Source organism: Ranitomeya imitator, chromosome 3 (assembly GCF_032444005.1).
Source record: "Ranitomeya imitator isolate aRanImi1 chromosome 3, aRanImi1.pri, whole genome shotgun sequence".
Classification (NCBI taxonomy): Eukaryota; Metazoa; Chordata; class Amphibia; order Anura; family Dendrobatidae; genus Ranitomeya; species Ranitomeya imitator.
Window position 1 is genome coordinate 7,465,494 of NC_091284.1, and position 25,542 is coordinate 7,491,035.

Genomic DNA, 25,542 nt, shown 5'->3' on the forward strand with positions numbered 1-25,542 from the left:
GTTTCCATATTCTCATCATCCTTCACTTTATCCATAAAAGTATAACCCAAACGATATTCAGGTAGAGAATCTTCACAGTCTCATCATGGTGGGTAAAGTCTGATATGTTGTCTTAAGATGGAAGCCAAGGTCATAAAATATAATTATGGGAACCCGTTCACTATGGAAACTGCTAACAAAATAACAATGACAAAATGATGACAATTGTGCAAAAAAAATCCATACACGTGTGGTGAAATGTATGTGTGTGTGTATATATATATTATATGTGTGTGCGCGCAGTGGACTATGTGTAGATTTATTTATTTATTTTGCTACTGGAAAATGTAACATCTTTCTTGAAAGCTGTAAGTCGCTCCTAGGTGTTAATAGGTACTTCCCTGGAACAAGTAGACTCTGTCTCCAAATCTCACCAGGAGGTCTAGCTAGGGCCAAGAAGAAAGGTAACATTTGGCACCTCCTGGGTCTTGGAGGGGAGATGTTAATTGCGGCCTGATGGTATTTATCCATGAGAACCATTTACACAGGGTGTCTCAAGAGAAAACTAATATATTCATTAGTAGAGCGGCCGTGGCCCAATCAAACAGCCAGCAATTATGATATTAACCCGGGGGGCCGGTCTAGAAACCTGACCAAGCTATAAATTAAGGCTGTATACAGAGAATTGCGTTCACATAGTGGGGGCGGCCTCATAAGCTGGTGTGATCCAATCTACATTCGTCCTACCCTCAGGGAGCAGAAAGCAACTACCAGTTAGATGAGTTCTGTAAGTTTTCTCATCTTTATTTTATACTGTTTTGCATAAGTTGTATGTCTTTTTATTATCATATTTTTATACCTTTTTTTTTATTGTAAGCATTGAACCTTTTGTTATTAAAGTATAAAACTTTAACAAGTTGAACCTTTTAATGTTCTAAAAGAAACCATAGCCTAGAGGTGTGTGAGCCTTATGAGTGATAGACATTATTAGTATTATTAGTTCCGGGACTCATCGCCCGTGTATTCGATGAGTGGTGGCAGCGTGTATGAGCGGGTGTGTGGCCTGGGTCGGTGTGTGATTTATGCTCCCATTACAGCATAGGATAGAGGTTGAACGCTGGACAGAGTGGGGAGATAGATTAACCCTTGCAGGCACAACCCCAAGTCACGTGTGAGCGCGGACACGTGACGAATTCGTTACACCATGGAGTAAGGGATCCGTGACAACACATTAAAAACATAATGAGAAGAGCGGAACCTCAGGAGAACTGGTTAGGCCATCTTTTATTAAAAAAAAAAAAAAAAAAGGAGAATAATTGAGGGCCTCATACTAACCTTGTGGCTTCATTGTCCCCGACGTTACACTCCATTTTCAGTTCTCGTCTGGCCAGGAGTTGTGTAATGTTCCCCTTCTTATACCAGTATGGACGGAGTCTATTCCATAAACCCTCAGGGATCGCAGTTCTGCGCACCACTGAAACGTCTCGGAATGGTTTTCAGTTCAGAGGGGTCGGTCAGTGTCTTGGCCGCGCCGATGTCCCTGACATGTTCCCCTCACTCTTCCTCTCAGTTCTCTGGAAAGAGCCCTACATAAATAAGTGGGCAGCGACAGGTGGCATAGTACATGACGTTCCTGCTGCCACAGGAGATGTATTCCTTCATCTGGAAATGTTTATTACCGTCAGCAGACTGAAAGGAAGTGCTGTGAAGGACATCGGTGCAGGCAGGACATCGACCACAGGTGTAGCACCCCTTCACCCCGGAGATTTTTCGGTTTTCAGTCTCCTTCTTCCCAGAGCCGTAACTTTTTTTATTTTTCCGTCAATATGGCCATGTTAGAGCTTGTTTTTTGCAGGACTAGTTGTACTTTTGAACGACACCATTGGTTTTACCAAGTCGTGTACTAAAAAATGGGAAAAACATTCCAAATGCGGTGAAATTGCAAAAAAAAGTGCAATCCCACACAGTTTTTTTTGTTTGCCTTTTTTTGCTAGGTTCACTAAATGCTAAGACTGACCTGCCAATATTAATCTCCAGGTCGTTACGAGTTCATAGACACCAAACATGTGTAGGTTATTTTTTAGCTAAGTGGTGAAAAAAATGCCAAAGTTTGCTTAAAAAAGAAAAAAAAAATGCGCCATTTTCCGATACCCGTAGCGTCTCTATTTTTTGTGATCTGGGGTTGGGTGAGGGCTTATTTTTTTGCGTGCCGAGATGACGTTTTTAATGACGCAGATTGGTGCAGATACGTTCTTTTGATCGCCTGGTATTGCATTTTAATGTCACGGCGACCAAAAAACCATAATTCTGGCGTTTTGGGCTTTTTTTCTCGCTACGCCATTTAGCGATCAGGTTAATGCTTTCTTTTATTGGTAGATCGGGCGATTCTGAACACGGTAATACTAAATGTGTAGGTTTGATTTTATTTTTATTCTATTTGGAGTGGGATGAAAGGGGGGTGATTTATATATATATTTTTTTCTTCATATTTTTAAAAACAGACATTGGGTGGTGGTGCAGGGCAGACATCGGGCGGTGGTGCGGGGCAGACATCGGGCGGTGATGCGGGGCAGACATCGGGCGGTGGTGCGGGGCAGACATCGGGCGGTGGTGCGGGGCAGACATCGGGCGGTGGTGCGGGGCAGACATCGGGCGGTGGTGCGGGGCAGACATCGGGCGGTGGTGCGGGGCAGACATCGGGCGGTGGTGCGCGGGGCAGACATCGGGCGGTGATGCGGGGCAGACATCGGGCGGTGGTGCGGGGCAGACATCGGGCGGGCGTGTAGGGCAGACATCGGGGGGAATGGCGCACATTGGGTGGTGCAGGGTAGACAGCAGGTGGTGCGGGGCAGACATCGGGCGGTGGTGCGGGGCAGACATCGGGCGGTGGTGCGGGGCAGACATCGGGCGGTGGTGCGGGGCAGACATCGGGCGGTGGTGCGGGGCAGACATCGGGCGGTGGTGCGCGGGGCAGACATCGGGCGGTGATGCGGGGCAGACATCGGGCGGTGGTGCGGGGCAGACATCGGGCGGGCGTGTAGGGCAGACATCGGGGGGAATGGCGCACATTGGGTGGTGCAGGGCAGACAGCGGGCGGGCAGTGTGGGGCAGACATCGGGCGGTGGTGCGGGGCAGACATCGGGCGGTGGTGCGCGGGGCAGACATCGGGCGGTGATGCGGGGCAGACATCGGGCGGTGGTGCGGGGCAGACATTGGGTGGGCAGTGTAGGGCGGGCGGTGCAGGGCAGACAGCGGGCGGTGCAGGGCAGACAGCGGGCGGTGCGGTGCAGACATCGGGCGGTGGTGCGGGGCAGACATCGGGCGGTGGTGCGGGGCAGACATCGGGCGGTGGTGCGGGGCAGACATCGGGTGGGCAGTGTAGGGCGGGCGGTGCAGGGCAGACAGCGGGCGGTGCAGGGCAGACAGCGGGCGGTGCGGTGCAGACAGCGGGCGGTGGTGCGGGGCAGACATCGGGCGGTGGTGCGGGGCAGACATCGGGTGGGCAGTGTAGGGCGGGCGGTGCAGGGCAGACAGCGGGCGGTGCGGTGCAGACATCGGGCGGTGGTGCGGGGCAGACATCGGGCGGTGGTGCGGGGCAGACATCGGGCGGTGGTGCGGGGCAGACATCGGGCGGTGGTGCGGGGCAGACATCGGTCGGTGGTGCGGGGCAGACATTGGGTGGGCAGTGTAGGGCGGGCGGTGCAGGGCAGACAGCGGGCGGTGCGGTGCAGACAGCGGGCGATGCGGTGCAGACAGCGGGCGGTGCGGTGCAGACAGCGGGTGGTGCGGTGCAGACAGCGGGCGGTGCGGTGCGGTGCAGACAGCGGGCGGTGCGGTGCAGACAGCGGGCGGTGGTGCGGGGCAGACATCGGGCGGTGGTGCGGGGCAGACATCGGGCGGTGGTGCGGGGCAGACATCGGGCGGTGGTGCGGGGCAGACATCGGGCGGTGGTGCGGGGCAGACATCGGGCGGTGGTGCGGGGCAGACATCGGGCGGTGGTGCGGGGCAGACATCGGGCGGTGGTGCGGGGCAGACATCGGTCGGTGGTGCGGGGCAGACAGCGGGCGGGGCAGACAGCGGGCGGTGCGGGGCAGACATCGGGCGGGGCACGGCGCACATTGGGTGGTGCGGTGCAGACAGCGGGCGATGCGGGGCAGACATTGGGCGGTGCGGGGCAGACATCGGGCGGTGGTGCGGGGCAGACATCGGGCGGTGGTGCGGGGCAGACATCGGGCGGTGGTGCGGGGCAGACATCGGTCGGTGGTGCGGGGCAGACATCGGGTGGGCAGTGTAGGGCAGACAGCGGGCGGTGCAGGGCAGACAGCGGGCGATGCGGGGCAGACATTGGGTGGTGCGGGGCAGACAGCGGGCGGTGCGGGGCGGGCGGTGCTGGGCAGACTGTGGGCTCTGCACTCCGCTATCCAGGTCCATCCGTCCCCTTCCCAGTTCCCTTCAGGGTGGGTAATGGACGGTAGGAGAGGATTTCTCTCTTCTGTCCCCCACATCGGGTGATGCCAGATGCTGCAGAGCGGTCTTTCTATACAGGGGCACCGCACCAGATATTTCATGGGCCTCAATACACATTGGTTTTATTCCTTTCCACTTTTATCGGTGCTGGTGTTAAATACTGAGTGGATGAGTCTGATACCGCAGAGCTAGTGCTGCTTCACTGATATGGCTGAATAGGTGCAGACCCCAGAGGAGACCCCCAGATATGATAATTTGTCCCCGTCTTTCTCTTTCTAGGACCTCAGGATTCTGCACAAAAAGAAGAGGAGCACAAAATCCAGAAAAACGGAAATGTGGAAGGTGAGAGACGGCGAAACAGCATGTGACCTCCATGCCATCATGTGTGGTGGTCGTCACATCCTAATCCCCCTCCTGTCTATACACTTATATATTACACCGTCATGGACAAAAGTGTTGGCACCCTTGAAATTGTTCTAGACGATGAAGTAATTAATTACATTTCCCCACGTTTTGTTATACACACGTTTATTTTCTTTGTGTATTGGAACAACACAAAAAAGAGGGAAAAAAGGGCAAATGGGACATAATTTCACACAAAACCCCCAAGAGTGACAAATGTGTTGGTACTTTTCCGATACAAGAAAGATAAATATCTTGGTACCGTGTTCGCCAGTAGATAAATATGTAGAATTGAGAGTCCTCAGTGGTTGATACATTTAATGGCGAACTGAGAAGATGGTAACAAATTGCAGCTTTCCAGACTACTCAGGCCTCTTCATCAGGCAAAGACTAAAACAAATTCTGAAGAATCACATATTTATACACAACACAGCACAGAACTGTCATTATGGGAGAGTGATCAGTGATTAACAGTTGTGTCCATAAATATTTTAGAATTGAGAGTCCTAATCTAGAAACTTTCCAATATTCATGGTCACAACTGTTAATCACTGATCACTCTCCCATAATGACAGTTCTGTGCTGTGTTGTGTATAAATATGTGATTCTTCAGAATTTGCTTTAGTCTTTGCCTGATGAAGAGGCCTGAGTAGTCTGGAAAGCTGCAATTTGTTACCATCTTTTCAGTTAGCCATTAACCCCTTCATGACCGTGGGATTTTTTTTTTTCCTTGTTCGTTTTTCGCTCCCCTCCTTCCCAGAGCCATAGCTTTTTTATTTTTCCGTCAATTTGGCCATGTGAGGGCTTATTTTTTGCGGGACAAGCTGTACTTTTGAACGACATCATTGGTTTTACCATGTCCTGTACTAGAAAACGGGAAAAAAATTCCAAGTGCGGTGAAATTGCAAAAAAAAGTGCAATCCCACACTTGTTTTTTGTTTGGCTTTTTTGCTAGGTTCACTAAATGCTAAAACTGACCCTGACATTATGATTCTCCAGGTCATTACGAGTTCATAGACATCTAACATGTCTAGGTTATTTTTTATCTAAGTGGTGAAAAAAAATTCCAAACTTTGTTAAAAAAAAATTGCGCCATTTTCCAATACTCGTAGCGTCTCCATTTTTCGTGATCTGGGGTCGGTTGAGGGCTTATTTTTTGCGTGCAGAGATGACGTTTTTAATGATAGCATTTTGGTGCAGATACGTTCTTTTGATCGCCCGTTATTGCATTTTAATGCAATGTCGCGGCGACCTAAAAAACATAATTCTGGCGTTTCAAATTTTTTTCTCGCTACGCCGTTTAGCAATCAGGTTAATGCTTTTTTTTTTAATTGATAGATCGGGCGATTCTGAGCGCGGCGATACCAAATATGTGTAGATTTGATTTTTTTTTTTTATTGATTTATTTTGATTGGGGCGAAAGGGGGGTGATTTAAACTTTTATATTTTTTTTTATTTTTTTCACATTTTTTTTAACTTTTTATTTTTTCCATGTTTCAATAGCCTCCATGGGAGGCTAGAAGCAGGCACAGCACGATCGGCTCTGCTACATAGCAGCGATCTGCTGATCGCTGCTATGTAGCAGAAATGCAGGTGTGCTGTGAGTGCCGACCACAGGGTGGCGCTCACAGCTACCGGCGATCAGTAACCATAGAGGTCTCTAGGACCTCTATGGTTACCATCCTGACGCATCGCCGACCCCCGATCATGTGACGGGGGTCGGCGATGACATCATTTCCGGCATTTAACTAGTTAATAGGTGCGGGCAGATCGCGATTCTGTCCGCGCCTATTACGGGCACATGTCAGCTGTTCAAAACAGCTGACATGTCCCGGCTTTGATGCGGGCTCACCGCGGAGCCCTGCATCAAAGCGGGGCTTCTGACCTCAGACGTACTATCCCGTCCGAGGTCAGAAAGGGGTTAAAAAGTATCAACCACTGAGGACTCTCAAATCTAAATATTTTGGTACTTTTCCAGAATTGTGGGTAAGCAGCTTTTGTTTCCAGCATGTGATGCTTGTTCACACTCACCTGTGCCAAGAAACAGGTGTGGGACAATATATGAATCACACCTAAAACCAGATATAAAGGGGAGAAGTTGCCTCAATCTTTGCATTGTGTGTCTGTGTGTGCCACACTAAGCATGGAGAACAGAAAGAGGAGAAGAGAACTGTCTGAGGACTTGAGAACCAAAATTGTTGAAAAATATAAACATTCTTAAGTCCATCTCCAGAGAGATCTTGATGTTCCTTTGTCCACATTGCGCAGGAAGTTTACAACCCATGGCACTATAGCTAATCTCCCTGGATGTGGACCAAAGTCCAAAGAAATCCAAGCTGTCCTGCAGGCTCAGGTGCATCAGTGTCAGTGCAAACTATCCGTCCACATTTGAATGAAATGTAACGCTATGGTAGACGCAGGAGGACCATACTGCTGACACGGCGACATAAAAGAGCTACACTGCAGTTTGCCAAAATCCTTATCGGAAAGCGTCTTGTGGACATATGAGACCAAGATAGAGCTTTTCGGTAAAGCACATCATTCTACTGTTTACCGAAAACGGAATGAGGCTACAAAGGAAAGAACACAGTACCTACAGTCAGATATGGTGGAGGGTCACCAATGTTTTTGAGTTGTTGTACTGCCTCTGGCACTGGGGGATCTGACTGTGTGCAAGGTATCATAAAATCTGAGGATTAACAAAGGATTTTGGGTGGCAATGTAATGCTCAGTGTCAGAATGATGGGTTTGTGTCCTAGATCATGGGTTTTCTAGCAGGACAATGACCCCAAACATATTTCTAGACATCCCCAGAAATGGATGGAAACAAAGCGCCAGATAGTTCTGAAGTGTCAGCAATGAGTCCGGATCTAAATCCCATTGATCACCTGTGGAGAAATCTTATAATTGCGGTTAGGAGAAGACGAAATATGAGACCGGGAGCAGATTGTAAGAAGAGTCCAAGATCCCAGCTGAGAGGAGTAAGAAGCTTGTGGGTGGTTACAGAAAGCGATTGATTGCAGTTATTTATTCCAAAGGATACAACCAAATATTAAGGAGGGCGTCAACAATATTGTTCTGCCTATTTTGTGGGTTTTGTGTGAATTTCTGTCCAATTTGTCTTATTTTATTTATTTTTTTTGTGTTCCAATACACATAAAGGAAATAAACCTGAGTATAAGAAAACATGGGGAATTGTGATAATGGTCTGGGTGAAATGCTTCATTTTCTGGATAGTTAGCCATTAAAAGGTATCAATCACTGAGGACTTTCAATTCTAAATATTTTTCATTTTCTGGAACAATTTCAAGGGTGCCAACACTTTCGACCATGACTGTACATAACCTTCAAGATCTCCATTCCATGGTATGCGGTGATCGGAACGACTTAATCCTAATCCCCCTCATGTGTATACAATGGATATAATATATACCCTCTAGACGTCATGCTGCATAATATACAGTTTTGTGCATATGTTTTAGGCAGGTGTGGAAAATAATTCAAGGTAAGAAGCTTCATATATAAACTTTATTCCAAATATCTTGGAGATCTTCCCCCAGATCTTCTGTGTATGAGGCTTGTGAGGATCCTTCTGTCTCTTCATGTGATCCCAGGCAGACTGGATGATGGGAGATCTGGGCTCCGGGGCCGGATCATCACTCTCAGGATTCCTCGTTATTACTCACATTGGCCTGGATGTTAGGGGTTGTTGTCCGGCTGTAGATTAAATCTGGAGCCGATCAGATGCCTCCTGATGGTTTTACATGATGGAGAAGAATCTGCCAATATGTATTCCTATAGGTAAAGGATAGAGGACAGAAGAGAACCCACACAAATCACATCTCCGAGCAGAAAGGACATCATCAATGACGGAAAAGAACATTTACTATAAATATGAGGTGTCACGGATCCCTTCTCCATGGTGTCACTTATTCGTCACGTGCCTGCTCACACGTGACTTGGGGTTGTGCCTGCAAGGGTTAATCTATCTCCCCACTCTCAGTCCAGCGTTCAACCTCTGTCCTATGCTGTAATGGGAGCATAAATCAAACACCGACCAAGGCCACACACCCGCTCATACGCGCTGCCACCACTCATCGAATACACGGGCGATGAGTCCTGGAACTAACAATAATACTAATAAAAATATGTTTATCACTCATAAGGCTCACACACCTTTAGGCTATGGATTCTTTTAGAACATTCAAGGTTCAACTTGTTAAAGTTTTATACTGTAATACAAAAAGTTCAATGCTTACAATAAGAAAAAGGTATAAAAATATGATAATAAAAAGACATAACTTATGCAAAACAGTGTCAAAATAAACAGGAGAAAACTTACAGAAATCATCTAACTGGTAGTTGCTTTCTGCTCCCTGAGGGGGGGGGGGGGTGAATAGAGTTGGTGGAACACATCAGCTTCTCAGGCTGCCCTCACATGTGAACACCATTCTCTGTCTGCAGCCTAAATTTATAACTTTGGTCTGAGGTCAGGTTTCTAGACCAGCCTCCCAGGTTAATGTCATAATTGCGGTCTGTTTGATTGGGCCACAGCCGCTCTACTAATGAATATATTATTTTCTCTTGTGGAAGATTCCCAGGGATAGATTCCCTCAGGCCGCAATTAGCGTCTCCCCTCCAAGACCTAGAAGGTGCCAAATGTTGCTTTTATTCTCTGCCCTAGCTAGACCCCCCTGGTGAGATAAGGAGACAGAATTTCTACTAGTCCCAAGGAAGTACCTTTTAACACCTAGGTTCGACTTGCCTTCAGGACAGATGTTACATTATCACTAGTCACATATATAACCCTAGACATATGTCCCTACACACATATATTTCACCACATGAGGGTTCAACATCTCTCGGCTGTGAAGAACTGAACAGGATCTGTAATAATCAATAAACAATCAATTATCAAATCGGCTGACAAAAAGAAATGACAGGTGCCAAAGAAAACAACCTGGGCCCGCAGGGGTCCCCTAAATAATGATGACCGGGAGCTGGTCACTGAAGATCATGAGAACGAAGAATTACTGATTGTCCTTCAGCTTTGTATGGACCATATATATAGTATATACAGAGTGTGTGACTACAGAGAGGAGCTGTGGATATATAGTATATACAGAGCGTGTGAATACAGAGAGGAGCTGTGGATATATAGTATATACGGAGCGTGTGACTACAGAGGGCAGCTGTGGATATATAGTATATACAGAGCATGTGATTACAGAGAGGAGCTGTGGATATATAGTATACGGAGCGTGTGACTACAGAGGGCAGCTGTGGATATATAGTATATACAGAGCGTGTGATTAGAGAGGAGCTGTGGATATATAGTATATACAGAGTGTGTGACTATAGAGGGGAGCTGTGGATATATAGTATACGGAGCGTGTGACTACAGAGAGCAGCTGTGGATATATAGTATATACAGAGCGTGTGACTACTGAGAGGAGCTGTGGATATATAGTATATACAGAGTGTGACTACAGAGAGGAGCTGTGGATATATAGTATATACAGAGTGTGACTACAGAGTGTGACTACAGAGGGGAGCTGTGGATATATACTATATACAGAGCGTGTGACTACAGAGAGGAGCTGTGGATATATAGTATATACGGAGCGTGTGACTACAGAGGGGCTGTGAATATATAGTATATATAGTCCGTGTGACTACAGAGAGGAGCTGTAGATATATAGTGTATATAGTGTATACAGAGTGTGACTACAGAGGGGAGCTGTGGATATATAGTATATACAGAGCGTGTGACTACAGAGAGGAGCTGTGGATATATAGTATATACAGAGCGTGTGACTACAGAGAGGAGCTGTGGATATATAGTATATACAGAGCGTGTGACTACAGAGAGGAGCTGTGTATATATAGTATATACAGAGTGCGACTACAGAGGAGCTGTGGATATATAGTATATACAGAGCGTGTGACTACAGAGAGGGGCTGTGGATATATAGCATATACAGAGCGTGTGACTACAGAGAGGAGCTGTGGATATATAGTATATACAGAGTGCGACTACAGAGGAGCTGTGGATATATAGTATATACAGAGTGTGGGAGTACAGAGGGGCTGTGGATATATAGTATATACAGAGCGTGTGACTACAGAGAGGATCTGTGGATATATAGTATATACAGAGCGTGTGATTACAGAGATGAGCTGTGGATATATAGTATATACAGAGCGTGTGACTACAGAGGGAAGCTGTGGATATATAGTGTATATACAGAGCGTGTGATTACAGAGGGACTGTGGATATATAGTATATACAGAGCGTGTGACTACAGAGAGGATCTGTGGATATATAGTATATACAGAGCGTGTGATTACAGAGATGAGCTGTGGATATATAGTATATACAGAGTGTGGGGCTACAGAGAGGAGCTGTGGATATATAGTATATACAGAGTATGACTACAGTGAGGAGCTGTGGATATATAGTATATACAGAGTGTGACTACAGAGAGGATCTGTGGATATATAGTATATACAGAGTGCGACTATATACTATATATCCACAGCTCCTCTGTAGTCGCACTCTGTATATACTATATATCCACAGCTCCTCTGTACAGTGTGGGACTACAGAGAGGAGCTGTGGATATGTAGAATATACAGAGTGAGATTTCAGTGAGGAGCTGTGGATATATAGTATATTCAGAGTGTGACTACAGAGAGGATCTGTGGATATATAGTGCGTGTGATTACAGAGATGAGGTGTGGATATATAGTATATACAGAGCGTGCGAATACAGAGGAGCTGTGGATATATAGTATATATGGAGCGTGTGACTACAGAGAGTCTGTGGATATATAGTATATACAGAGTGCGGCTACAGAGTGGAGCTGTGAATATATAGTATATACAGAGCATGTGATTACAGAGAGGAGCTGTAAATATATAGTATATACAGAGTGTGACTACAGTGAAGAGCTGTGGATATATAGTATATACAGAGCGTGTGACTACAGAGAGGATCTGTGGATATATAGTATATACAGAGCGTGTGATTACAGAGAGGAGCTGTAAATATATAGTATATATAGAGTGTGACTACAGTGAGGAGCTGTGGATATATAGTATATACAGAGTGACTACAGAGATGAGCTGTAGATATATAGTATATACAGAGTGTGTGACTACAGAGAGGAGCTGTTGATATGTAGAATATACAGAGTGAGATTTCGGAGAGGAGCTGTGGATATATAGTATATACAGAGCATGTGATTACAGAGGGGCTGTGGATATATAGTATATACAGAGCGTATGACTACAGAGAGGAGCTGTGGATATATAGTATATACAGAGTGCGACTACAGAAAGGAGCTGTGGATATATAGTATATGCAGAGCGTGTGATTAGAGATGAGGTGTGGATATATAGTATATACAGAGCGTGTGACTACAGAGAGGAGCTGTGGATATATAGTATATACAGAGTGTGTGACTACAGAGAGGAGCTGTGGATATATAGTATATGCAGAGCTTGTGATTAGAGATGAGGTGTGGATATATAGTATATACAGAGCGTGTGACTACAGAGGGGAGCTGTGGATATATAGTATATACAGAGTGTGTGACTACAGAGAGGAGCTGTGGATATGTAGAATATACAGAGTGGATATACAGTTGTGCTCAAAAGTTTACACACATTTTCTTTTCAGAGAACATGAATATCATCAAAACTTTCCTCCACTCATGGTTAGTGGTTGGGTGAAGCCATTTATTGTCAGACTACTGTGTTTTCTCTTTATAAATCATAATGACCCAAAACATCCAAATGACCCCGATCAGAAGTTCACATCCCCTGGTGATTTTGTCCGATAACATGCACAGAAGTTGACACAAATGGGTGTGAATGGCTACTAAGGGTAACATCCTCACCTGTGACCTGTTTGCTTGTAATCAGTGTGTGCATAAAAGCTGAGGGAGTTTCTGGGGTCCAGACAGACTCTGGCATCTTTCATCCAGCCACTGATGTTTCTGGATTGTGAGTCATGGGGAAAGCAAAAAAAAATTGTCAATGGATCTACCGGAAAAGGTATTTGAACTGTATAAAAGCAGTTTGAACGCTGCTGACTGGCATTCTCAATTCCTTGGATATTTTTTTGTGTCCCTTTCCTATTTTATCCCTACAGCTTTTCACACAGTATAGAGGCCCCACACAATCCATCCACACAGTATTATCACCTCTACACAGCCCTCTGTACAGTATAATCACCCCCTCACACAGTGTAATACACTGTACACAAAGTATACTGGACTCCAGACAGTCCTCCACACAGTATAATTATCCCTACATGGCCTCCCACACAGTATAATGGGCCCACACACCGCCCTCCATGCAATATAATGACCACATACCACCCTCCATGCAGTATAATGACCACACACAGTCCTCCATGCAGTATAATGGCCGTACACTGCCCTCCATGCAGTATTATAGCCACACACCGCCCTCCATGCAGTATAATGGGCCCACACACCGCCCTCCATGCAGTATAATGGGCCCACACACCGCCCTCCATGCAGTATAATGGGCCCACACACCGCCCTCCATGCAGTATTATGACCACACACCGCTCTCCATGCAGTATAATGGCCACACACCGCTCTCCATGCAGTATAATGGCCACATAGCACCCTCCATCCAGTATAATGGGCCCATACACCGCCCTCCATGCAATATAATGACCACATACCACCCTCCATGCAGTATAATTGGCCCACACACCGCCCTCAATGCAGTATAATGGCCGCACACCGCCCTCCATGCAGTATAATGGCCGCACACCGCCCTCCATGCAGTATAATGGCCGCACACCGCCCTCCATGCAGTATAATGACCACGCACCGCCCTCCATGCAGTATAATGACCACGCACCGCCCTCCATGCAGTATAATAACCACGCACCGCCCTCCATGCAGTATAATGACCACACACCGCCCTCCATGCAGTATAATGACCACACACCGCCCTCCATGCAGTATAATGACCACACACCGCCCTCCATGCAGTATAATGACCACACACCGCCCTCCATGCAGTATAATGACCACACACCGCCCTCCATGCAGTATAATGACCACACACCGCCCTCCATGCAGTATAATGACCACACACCGCCCCCCATGCACTATAATGACCACACACCGCCCCCCATGCAGTATAATGACCACACACCGCCCTCCATGCAGTATAATGACCACACACCGCCCTCCATGCAGTATAATGACCACACACCGCCCTCCATGCAGTATAATGACCACACACCGCCCTCCATGCAGTATAATGACCACACACCGCCCTCTATGCAGTATAATGACCACACACCGCCCTCCATGCAGTATAATGACCACACACCGCCCTCCATGCAGTATAATGACCACACACCGCCCTCCATGCAGTATAATGGCCACACACCGCCCTCCATGCAGTATAATGGCCACACACCGCCCTCCATGCAGTATAATGACCACACACCGCCCTCCATGCAGTATAATGGGCCCACACACCGCCCTCCATGCAGTATAATGGGCCCACACACCGCCCTCCATGCAGTATTATGACCACACACCGCCCTCCATGCAGTATAATGACCACACACCGCCCTCCATGCAGTATAATGGGCCCACACACCGCCCTCCATGCAGTATAATGGGCCCACACAACGCCCTCCATGCAGTATAATGACCACACACCGCCCTTCATGCAGTATAATGGCCACACACCGCCCTCCATGCAGTATAATGACCACACACCGCCCTCCATGCAGTATAATGGGCCCACACACCGCCCTCCATGCAGTATAATGGGCCCACACACCGCCCTCCATGCAGTATTATGACCACACACCGCCCTCCATGCAGTATAATGGCCACACACCGCCCTCCATGCAGTATAATGGCCGCACACCGCCCTCCATGCAGTATAATGGACCCAACACACCGTTTTGCTCACCTCCACACACTCATTGATAAAATTTAAAAAACCTGTTTACCGCCCCCTGTTCCCTCACTGATCGGTTTCTGCAGCGTGTTCTGAAGTCGATTTTCTAGTCCAGTATTAATCTGGCCTAGTTCACTAACCTATGTGTGTTTACGTATTTAGTATTGATCTGACTATACAGACACTCCTGGTCTGATGATCTTATTAGTGGTCTGCATCTTATAGACATTTTTGGGGTATCTAGTTATTTTGCACTGTAGGGAGTTTTTTTTTTATTATCAATAAACATTATCAGTTTGATAACCAAATCAGTTCTAATACTTTGCACTGAGGAGGGCCAATAGCCCGAAACACCAAAAATTGAGATTCTGATTTGGCTTTTATCCGAAGTCATATTGCAAGGCTCGTTAAAGTGTTGATTGTGACGTGTATGATCGCTACTTCCAACAGGTGGCGCTATGGAGTTCAAGTCCTCTTTCTCTCTGAAGAGGCAATTTGCACAATAAACGTTGGCTTTGTAAAGGGTCTATGACGCACCAGTAAGGCTACTTCCACACTGCCGTCTTCCAAATCTGCACAGGATCCGTCCAGACGTTGAAATGACGGATCCTGTGCAGATTGTGGAAAATGTGTGCACTGGGCCTGTCTTTCTGCCGGACCCGTCGAGGCTACGTGCATTTGTTTCGTTTGCGTCTTCGCAGTGGTTTTCCGCTGTGAAAACGCATACACAACACAAACCAGGTTAAAAAAATAAAAAAATCACAGTGTTCTCACCTACCGGCGTCCCGCGCAGCGATGCTCCCGGCAGCTGGCGTTCCTAGTAATACATTGTGAAATCTCACGAGATCGCGACTTCTCGCGAGATTTTGCAATGTATTACTAGGAACGCTAGCTGCCGGGAGCATCAGTAACGCTGCACGGGACGCCGGTAGGTGAGAATAATGCGATTTTTTTTTATTTTTTTTTATTTATTATTATTATTATTTTTAACATTATGTCTTGTTACTATTTATGCTGCATAGGCGGCATCAAAAGTAAAAAGAGAGAGCGAGAGAATCTCCCTGACGGGAAATTCTTCCACGCATGCTCAGTTTGAAAAGGCGGGCCCCGTCGCTGGATTCCTGCTTTTCACAGTCAGCGATGCATCCTGCGCCCATAGGCTTCCATTGTAACCAGTGACGGGCAGCGCAGGATGAGTCGCTGACCGATTTTCCGACGTGCAGAAAAAACGTACCTCTGAAGGTTTTCTCCACACGACGGACCATTTTTTTATGCTGGATCCAGTGAAAGACGGATGAAACTGATGGCCGTCCGTCACAATCCCTCGCTAATACAAGGCTATGGGAAAATGCAGGATCCAGCATTCTCATAAATCGACGGATTGTGACGGGAGCTGAAAGACGGAAGTGTGAAAGAGGCCGAAGTATGACGTCTCATCTGCAGAACTATGTGTCCTTGTCAGATTACTGCTTCTATCGTCAGCACTGCACATTTCTGGGTGCTTCTGCACCAGAGCTTGGAAAACCCTGGAGACCTCTGTCTACTATGACCTGCTTGCCTAGGTGACACCTTGCTGATGCAGTATAACTACCTGGTGTCGTGTGCTGCGCATTCTTGCCATGATGTATGACCTGTGACATGAATCTGTCTTCCATATCCTCACCTAGTGGCTGTTCCTCACCCAGTGTTAAGCCTCCTACACAACTATTTTTGTTTCGGTTAGTGATTGCTGTAACGAGGTCTACCAAGCTGGGGTACCTCTTTCAGTACCACCCCGTGTTTCAGGAGGTCCACTCTGTTTTGGCTGGAGTCTGAATGAAGGACGCTGGCTGGAATTCCTTGGTTACGTGAGAGCATATAAAAGCTGACTGCTACTCCACGAATTTCCAGTCTAAAAGAACAACCTTTATTTACAGTACACAGAATATATAACACAGATACACAGGGCAGGCCAATAGGAACACAGCAGGCCAGACCTACATTACAATAGCCGCAGGGGGCCGGAGCCTGCCAATATTTACTGTGGGAATTACAAAGGTGGGGGGAGGACAGAAAGAGAATATCTTGTCCAGGGGCGCAGCCTGTGGACTGATGCATTTCACATGGAAACTATTATACATACATATACTGCATAACATATTCTTGGTGCTGGGGGGTTCTGTAACACGGCTCCCCTTTTCAGCGACGTGATCGGCATACACAGTCTGATGACCGAAGTTTATGGGGTTGGTACGAGTTCCATTTGTCGACTTAGTCCATCGGCGTTACCGTTTTGTTTGTCGGGTCTGTAGTGGATGGTGAAGTCCAGAGGTTGTAGGGCTAAACTCCACCACAGTAATCTGGCGTTGTCTCCGGAGACCCGATTAACTAAGCCAGACTAGGGGATTATGGTCTGTTAGGAGGGAAAACTATCGTCCATACAAATATGGTTGTAACTTTTTGAGTGCCCATACTATTGCCAGGCACTCCTTCTCAATGGCCGCATAGCTCCCTTCACGGGGCAGTAGTTTCCGACTCAGGCAAGCTACCGGGTGTTCTTGGCCGTCCGGCCCGACTTGGCTTAGTACTGCCCTCAATCCAAACATAGAAGCGTCTGTGTGGACAAGGAAACGTTTAGTTGGATCGGGTGCGGCCAATACAGGGGTATTGGTGGGGGCGTCCTTTAGCTTGCGGAAGGCTTACTCGCACTCTGGGGTCCAGGTTACCTGGCGGGGTTGGTTCTTACGGGTCAGATCAGTGAGGGGCTTGGCCACACTGCTGTAATTGGGAACGAATTTCCTGTAATACCCCGCTGTCCCTAGAAACGCCAGGACCTGGGTTTTAGTGCGTGGGGTGGGCCATTTGACTATGGCCTCAATCTTGGCTGGTTCTGGTCTCTGTTTCCCACTTCCCACCCTAAATACTGAACCTCTGCTTTGCCCACGTGACACTTGTTTGGGTTCAGGGTGATTCCGACCTTGTGGATCCTGTCTAATACTGTCTCTAGGTGACTTAGATGCTCTTCCCTTGTCGCGCTGTAGATGGCGATGTCGTCCAGGTAGGCACACGCATAGTCCTGGAGACCATCCAGAAGCCGGTCAGCCAGCCTCTGGAAGGTCGCCGGGGCAGTCTTCATCCCGAATGGCATAACTCGAAACTGGAATAAGCCGAACAGGGTGACAAACGCCGACTTGGGAATAGCATCAGGACTAAGGGGAATCTGCCAGTAGCCTTTGCATAGATCGATAGTGGTCAAATACTTTGCCCCCACCAGCCGGTCTAACAAGTCATCCACATGCAGCATGGGATACACATCCGTCACTGTTTTCTCATTGAGCTTACGATAGTCTACACAAAACCGTGTAGTCCCATCCTTCTTGGGCACTAACACTACGGGGGATGCCCAGGGACTATCTGAGTCTTCAATGACCCCTAAACGCAACATCTCTTGTATCTCTTGTCGCATCCCTTCTCGTACAGACTCAGGGACGCGGAAGGGGGGTTGTCGCAGGGGGGTCTGATCCTGGGTCTCAACCTTGTGTTGTGCCAGGTGAGTGTACACGGGTTTCCCCGAAAACATCCTCTGTCGCTGCCTCAACAACTCCTCCGCCTGCTGTCTCTCCCGGGGGCCTAGGTCTTCACCCAAGTGTACCCGGTCCCATGTTTTAGACTGAGTCCTCTCCCCTAAGACATCAGGCAAGGGAAGTCCGTCTAAATCCTCTGCTTCAGGTGCACAGATGGCCACTACCTGTTCAGGGCGCTCCCGGTAGGGCTTCAGCATATTCACGTGGAACATGCGGATAACCCTGGGGTCGTCACAATCGGCGACATTATAGGTGGTGTCGGCTATTTTCCCCACTACCTGGTAGGGCCCCTGCCATGCAGCTTGGAACTTGTTCTGCCTAGTGGGCTCTAACACCAGGACCTTCTGCCCTATTTCCAAGGTGCGCTCTCTGGCCCTCCGATCATACCATATGCGCTGGCGCCGCTGGGCCACCTGAATGTTCCCACGTACAGCCTGGGTCAGCTCCTGTAGGCGGTCCCGGAATTCCAGCACATAAGGGTACAATAGGTACTTGGTCCGCTCTGCCATCTCCATCTTGGCCAGCTCCACTTTGGTTCGCTCTGCCATCTCCATCTTGGCTAGCTCTATCCTGGTCCGCTCGGCCATCTTTTCCTTCAGATCAGTACGCACATCAGCCATCACCTCTCGTATGATCTCTACTGTAGGGTTTGGGCCATAGAACGCCAGTCTGTTCTTTACCTCCCTCTGGAATTCAGTCTCCTCCACGTTCACATTGGGGGGCGCTGCACTGTCGTGTTCCATGATGGCTGCTATCAAATCCGCTTTTGTTTTGTTGCTGGCGATTAACCCTCAGGCTTCCACCAGATCTTTTAATGTAGTCCTCTTTAACTTCTGGTAGTTGTCTTCCATTCATTCCTTTTCTTCTGTAGAAGGGGTATCACATCCCACTGCTGCCACCAGTGTAACGGGGTCTACCAAGCTGGGGTACCTCTTTCAGTACCACCCCGTGTTTCAGGAGGTCCACTCTGTTTTGGCTGGAGTCTGAATGAAAGACGCTGGCTGGAATTCCTTGGTTACGTGAGAGCATATAAAAGCTGACTGCTACTCCACGTATTTCCAGTCTAAAAGAACACACTTTATTTACAGCCCACATGATATATAACACAGATACACAGGGCAGGCCAATAGGAACACAGCAGGCCAGACATACATTACAATAGCCGCAGGGGGCCGGAGCCTGCCAATATTTACTGTGGGAATTACAAAGGTGGAGGAGGTCAGAAAGAGAATATCTTGTCCAGGGGCGCAGCCTGTGGACTGATGCATTTCACATGGAAACTATTATACATAATATATACTGCATAACATTCTTGGTGTTGGGGGGGTTCTGTAACAATTGCGTTTCCACTTAACTGTTAGGTATAATTGGCCTTTCATACACCCGACTTTAATCCACAAAATCCCTGACTGTGACAAGAAGTGATGAAGAAGAAGGGCGGTCACCAAATACTAAATAGGGGTGCGACGGGCGGTCACCAGATACTGATAATGGAGGAGACGGGCGGTCACCAAATACTGATAATGGAGGAGACGGGCGGTCACCAAATACTAAATAGGGATGCGACGGGCGGTCACCAGATACTGATAATGGAGGAGACGGGAGGTCACCAGATACTGATGATGGAGGGGACGGGCGGTCACCAGATACTGATGATGGAGGAGACGGGCGGTCACCAGATACTGATGATGGAGGGGACGGGCGGTCACCAGATACTGATGATGGAGGGGACGGGCGGTCACCAGATACTGATGATGGAGGGGACGGGCGGTCACCAGATACTGATGATGGAGGAGACGGGCGGTCACCAGATACTGATGATGGAGGTGACGGACGGTCACCAGATACTGATGATGGAGGAGACGGGCGGTCACCAGATACTGATGATGGAGGAGATGGGCGGTCACCAGATACTGATGATGGAGGGGACGGGCGGTCACCAGATACTGATGATGGAGGAGACGGGCGGTCACCAGATACTGATGATGGAGGAGACGGGCGGTCACCAGATACTGATGATGGAGGTGACGGGCGGTCACCAGATACTGATGATGGAGGAGACGGGCGGTCACCAGATACTGATAATGGAGGAGACGGGCGGACACCAGATACTGATGATGGAGGGGACGGGCGGTCACCAGATACTGATGATGGAGGAGACGGGCGGTCACCAGATACTGATAATGGAGGAGACGGGCGGACACCAGATACTGATGATGGAGGGGACGGGCGGTCACCAGATACTGATGATGGAGGAGACGGGCGGTCACCAGATACTGATGATGGAGGCGACGGGCGGTCACCAGATACTGATGGGATTCACATTCCTCTGCATTCCAGTGGTATTTTGTTAATTGATAAACATTATCTATTAACCCTTCTAATATCTGAAGCTTCTGACTCATTCCATGCCTGCCTAAGACTTTTGCACAGAGCTGTATCTACTCTCCTGGCTTTTGTGTATGGAAGGTACTAATGGTAAATTATTGAGGCATTAATGTAGGCAGTAAACCCTGAATTAGTGCAGACCTCACTCAAGACTTCCCGATATTCTAATTAATCCCTGTCTTTCTCCTAGAAGCTCAAGATTCTGAAAAGGAAGATGAGACCAACACATCGATGCTGTAGAAGGTAAGAGATGACGAAGCATCGTGTGACCTCCTTCTCCTTGTATGCGGTAATCTGCGCGTCCTAATTCCCTCTTATATTCAGGTGTCACATCATCCGGAAATATCCTCAGGATGGCACCGATGATGTGTTTGAAATGTAGCATAAATGTCCTGGATCAGGCAGATTTGGGGCTTCTGTTCCTTTCTATCCATAACGGCTGAGTGGGCGTCCTCAAGGTCACTAACATACCCTAACCCCACCATGCTCCTTCTAAGGCATCACCGATCTTCTGCCACGTTTCAATGTAGACATCACCGATCCCCCGCTGTGCTTCACTGTAGACATCACCGAGCCCCCGCTGTGCTTCACTGTAGACATCAGCGAGCCCCCGCTGTGCTTCACTGTAGACATCACCGAGCCCCGGTTGTGCTTCACTGTAGACATCACCGAGCCCCCGCTGTGCTTCACTGTAGACATCACCGAGCCCCCGCTGTGCTTCACTGTAGACATCAGCGAGCCCCCGCTGTGCTTCACTGTAGACATCACCGAGCCCCCGCTGTGCTTCACTGTAGACATCACCGAGCCCCCGCTGTGCTTCACTGTAGACATCACCGAGCCCCCACCGTGCTTCACTGTAGACATCACCGAGCCCCCGCTGTGCTTCACTGTAGACATCAGCGAGCCCCCGCTGTGCTTCACTGTAGACATCACCGAGCCCCTGCTGTGCTTCACTGTAGACATCACCGAGCCCCCGCTGTGCTTCACTGTAGACATCACCGAGCCCCCGCTGTGCTTCACTGTAGACATCACCGAGCCCCCGCTGTGCTTCACTGTAGACATCACCGAGCCCCCACCGTGCTTCACTGTAGACATCACCGAGCCCCCGCTGTGCTTCACTGTAGACATCACCGAGCCCCCGCTGTGCTTCACTGTAGACATCACCGAGCCCCCGCTGTGCTTCACTGTAGACATCACCGAGCCCCCGCTATGCTTCACTGTAGACATCACCGAGCCCCCGCTATGCTTCACTGTAGACATCACCGAGCCCCCGCTGTGCTTCTCTGTAGACATCACCGATCCAACAATGTGCTTCACTGTAGACATCACGGAGCCCGCGCTGTGCTTCACCGTAGACATCACCGAGCACTCGCCGTGCTTCACCGTAGACATCACCGAGCCCTCGCCGTGCTTCACTGTAGACATCACTGAGCCCCCGCTGTGCTTCACTGTAGACATCACCGAGCCCCCGCTGTGCTTCACTGTAGACATCACGGAGCCCCCGCTGTGCTTCACTGTAGACATCACCGAGCCCCCGCCATGCTTCTCTGTAGACATCACCAAGCCCCGCTGTGCTTCTCTGTAGACATCACCGATCCAACAATGTGCTTCACTGTAGACATCACGGAGCCCCCGCTATGCTTCACTGTAGACATCACCGAGCCCCCGCCATGCTTCTCTGTAGACATCACCAAGCCCCGCTGTGCTTCTCTGTAGACATCACCGATCCAACAATGTGCTTCACTGTAGACATCACGGAGCCCGCGCTGTGCTTCACCGTAGACATCACCGAGCACTCGCCGTGCTTCACCGTAGACATCACCGAGCCCTCGCCGTGCTTCACTGTAGACATCACCGAGCCCTCGCCGTGCTTCACCGTAGACATCACCGAGCCCTCGCTGTGCTTCACCGTAGACATCACCGAGCCCCCGCTGTGCTTCACTGTAGACATCACCGAGCCCTCGCTGTGCTTCACCGTAGACATCACCGAGCCCCCGCTGTGCTTCACTGTAGACAGGGTGTTCTTTCTAGCAGATGCTCCTTTCTTCCGTCTCCAGAATCTGCTGATCCATAGACTTGGAAAGTTCCAGTTTTTTTCACTGCTTCACAGAACGGAGTCTCAGAATCTCTAGGGTTATTTCTGTGGTGCGATTACATTGGAGGCGACGTGTTTTGGGTCAGTAGAAGGGACGTCCTTAAGTACAGACATGGAGATTTCCAGTGTTTAGTAGGTTCCTTACTGTGCAAACTGAACCCTCAGCGTCGGCTGCCACCAGAGCTCTGCCGGTCTTCTGCGGTCACTGGAGGGTTTTGAGCACCTGCCTTCTCAGGAATCTGGTGGCAGCCTGTGACGGCCTCCTCTCCTTGCTTCGTCCAGATAGTGTCACCTGGGCTCTATGTGACCTCTGCTCCCGGCTGTAATTCTAGGAACATTCAATGCTGCCCAAAACGTGAAGAGAAGAGATTGTTGGCTCGATATTACAAATCCAATAATTTTAGTGATCTGAGGGCTATGACCCATGAGGACTGAGCTGAGATTTCTCAGGAAAGCATTATGTCTGCAGCAGGTCATAACAGCCAGAGGTGCTCTGCCAAATGCTGAAGATGCTGGTCATGAAGCCCTGAATATTCCTGAGACTTCAAGAGTCGATGGAGTAATCCGAATTTATAATGGGGGGTGTATCTTGTGTGGGGGAGGAACAGATGAGCTCTCTATATGGGTCCTATGTGGGGGTCACTGATTGTGTCTGGTTATAATTTGTGACCTTTCTCCCCAGGCTCCTAGTTTCTCTATCCTGGAGGGTCTCGTCATGTTTATCCCCCTTAAGGACATTCCGGAGCAGTGATGTACGATGTATATTATCGCCTCCAGCGGCCGGGGAGCCGGTCACATGTGGCACTGACCACACTGCACTTATTCTCCGAACATTTCCCTGCTTCCATGCCTATGTGACGTTTTTTATGTGGATACTTTTATACCGGTGTTCTCAAGCATTTTGTTGCAGATTTTTTTTTTTTTTTATACAAACTGTGAAGGAAACCTCCAATATGTGGGAATGGTCGCTCAGGAGTCGGCGATCCAGGACTCGAGCTGCAGAAGATGGTAATCGTGTGCTGAGAATGTGATATGGGAGATGGACTCCCCCCTCGTCCTCCTGAGGAGAAGACCGGACCTCGGCCCCCGTCATTGTAGTGCTGCAGGGTCCTCGTAGCCGAAGTCTTCTGTATCCTATAGAGATCAGAAGAAAAATCTCCTTATGTGTCAGGTGAGACGGACACTGAGACACGTGTTAATCATTCCTGCAGAGTGTTCTGACTGATCCATAGGTAATGGCAGTCTATTCACCTGGACGTCACTTCTGGACTTTGGTGGCATCTTTAGCACACGAGTATCGTCATCTGCACCCGGCCTAGAAAAAGAGAATCATCTCTGGTGACTGCGACATTGCAAGGGAGTCATCCTCTGTGCCCTCGCCATCTGGTGGGAGTCGTCCTCTGTGCCCTCGCCATCTGGTGGGAGTCGTCCTCTGTGCCCTCGCCATCTGGTGGGAGTCGTCCTCTGTGCCCTCGCCATCTGGTGGGAGTCGTCCTCTGTGCCCTCGCCATCTGGTGGGAGTCGTCCTCTGTGCCCTCGCCATCTGGTGGGAGTCGTCCTCTGTGCCCTCGCCATCTGGTGGGAGTCGTCCTCTGTGCCCTCGCCATCTGGTGGGAGTCGTCCTCTGTGCCCTCGCCATCTGGTGGGAGTCGTCCTCTGTGCCCTCGCCATCTGGTGGGAGTCGTCCTCTGTGCCCTCGCCATCTGGTGGGAGTCGTCCTCTGTGCCCTCGCCATCTGGTGGGAGTCGTCCTCTGTGCCCTCGCCATCTGGTGGGAGTCGTCCTCTGTGCCACTATTTCAGGCGTGTCATTCTTGCTATGCAATGGGAATCATTGTTCACCCTTGCTATCACACGGGAGTCATCCTCACTGGCCCAGAGGTGTCGCCCTTGCTCTCCCAATGGAGTTCTCCTCTGTACCCTTGCCATCGCACGGGAAGCGCCCTCGCTGTCCCAGGGGTGTTGCCCTCGCTGTCCCAGGGGTGTCGCCCTCGCTCTCCCAATGGAGTTCTCCTTTGTACCCTTGCCATCGCACGGGAAGCGCCCTTGCTGTCCCAGGGGTGTTGCCCTCGCTGTCCGAGGGGTGTCGCTGTTCCAGGGGACTCCACGTTTGTACCCTCTCTGTCCCAGGGGTGTCGCCCTCGCTCTCCCAATGGAGTTCTCCTCTGTACCCTTGCCATCGCACGGGAAGCACCCTTTCTGTCCCAGGGGTGTTGCCCTCGCTGTCCCAGGGGTGTCGCCCCCGCTGTCCGAGGGGTGTCGCAGTCCCAGGGGAGTCCACATTTGTACCCTTGCCATCCCATGGGTGGCGTCCTCGCTGTCCCAGGGGCATAGTCAACGCCATCATACAGGAGTTGTCCTCATCGTCTTTGTACTCGGCCTATAATGAAGCTGACTATAAGAATGTAGCGTGTATAATTATTGCTGGACATAATGTAATTAATTTCTTCATATCCTCGTGTGCTGCATGGACTCGGATCAGTCGCCATAAGTGTTCTCTGTCTTCCAAACCTCTCCTATGTATCACTATTAATTCCTTGGTAACAGCCACCATATACAGTTAGGTCCATATATATTTGGACAGAGACAAAATTTTTCTAATTTTGGTTATAGACATTACCACAATGAATTTTAAACAAAACAATTCAGATGCAGTTGAAGTTCAGACTTTCAGCTTTCA

The 25,542-nt window shown here is 49.0% G+C and overlaps 1 protein-coding gene across 6 annotated transcripts in view; it reads left to right on the forward strand.

Annotated features, from left to right (window-relative positions):
• LOC138672452 (uncharacterized) overlaps positions 1 to 25,315 on the forward strand; it is a 91,035-nt gene extending 65,720 nt beyond the window's left edge. For 4 of the 6 annotated variants that reach the window (XM_069760425.1, XM_069760428.1, XM_069760427.1 and 1 more), the window contains 3 exons: positions 4,726 to 4,788; positions 20,960 to 21,012; positions 23,547 to 25,315. In XM_069760425.1, coding sequence (XP_069616526.1) covers positions 4,726 to 4,788; positions 20,960 to 21,009 — 113 coding nt within the window. In that variant the 3' untranslated portion in view covers positions 21,010 to 21,012; positions 23,547 to 25,315. The remainder of the gene's footprint in view (positions 1 to 4,725; positions 4,789 to 20,959; positions 21,013 to 23,546) is intronic. The other 2 variants (XM_069760426.1, XM_069760430.1) reach the window with 1 other exon arrangement.
• Positions 25,316 to 25,542: the final 227 nt, after the last annotated feature.